This window comes from Bison bison, unplaced genomic scaffold, assembly GCF_000754665.1.
Source record: "Bison bison bison isolate TAMUID 2011002044 unplaced genomic scaffold, Bison_UMD1.0 scf7180017864115, whole genome shotgun sequence".
Classification (NCBI taxonomy): Eukaryota; Metazoa; Chordata; class Mammalia; order Artiodactyla; family Bovidae; genus Bison; species Bison bison.
The window spans coordinates 427,140-427,688 of NW_011494687.1; the positions used below are offsets into that span (position 1 = coordinate 427,140).

The following is a 549-nucleotide window of genomic DNA, read 5'->3' on the forward strand; positions in this document are numbered from 1 at the left end:
GCCCAACATCAGCCGCGAGGTGGTGAAGCAGCTGCTGCCCAAGGCGCCGCCGCTGCAGCAGATCCTGGACCTGCACGACTTCCAGGGCGACGCGCTGCAGCCCGAGGACTTCCTGGAGGAGGACGAGTACCACGCCACCACCGAGACTGTCATTAGCATGGCCCAGGAGAGTAAGTGGGCGGCGGGGTAGGAGCGGTGGGGTGCTGGCTCCCGCTCCGGCTCCGAGAAAGTGAGCGCCTCCGGCTCCGAAGCGGGGCGCTCCAGGTTGCTCCGGCCGGAAAGCCTTTTCTGCGAAAACTTGATGGATTGGGGGGCGGGGGCTGCTCCACAAGTTTTCCGAGCTGTGGAGATGGGCTGCGGAATTGTGTGCCCGCCCCGCTCCCGGAGGTGAGGGGGCAAACGGAAACGGTTGCGAGATACCGCTTCCCACCCGTGTTATGGGGATTCTGCAGCGGAGGGGAAGGGGCAGCAACTCATCCTGAAGGGTCCTGGTGGAGAGGCTGGAGAACAGAATCGGGAGCCTCCGGGACTCGCGCAGTCCCAGCCAGG

General features: G+C 65.6%; 1 protein-coding gene across 1 annotated transcript in view; it reads left to right on the plus strand.

The window, feature by feature from the left end:
* Position 1: 1 nt before the first annotated feature.
* Positions 2 to 549, plus strand: part of GDF11 (growth differentiation factor 11) — a gene marked incomplete at its 5' end in the record, with an annotated part of 7,757 nt that continues 7,209 nt past the window's right edge. The window contains one exon of the mRNA XM_010839367.1: positions 2 to 170. Coding sequence (XP_010837669.1) covers positions 2 to 170 — 169 coding nt within the window. The remainder of the gene's footprint in view (positions 171 to 549) is intronic.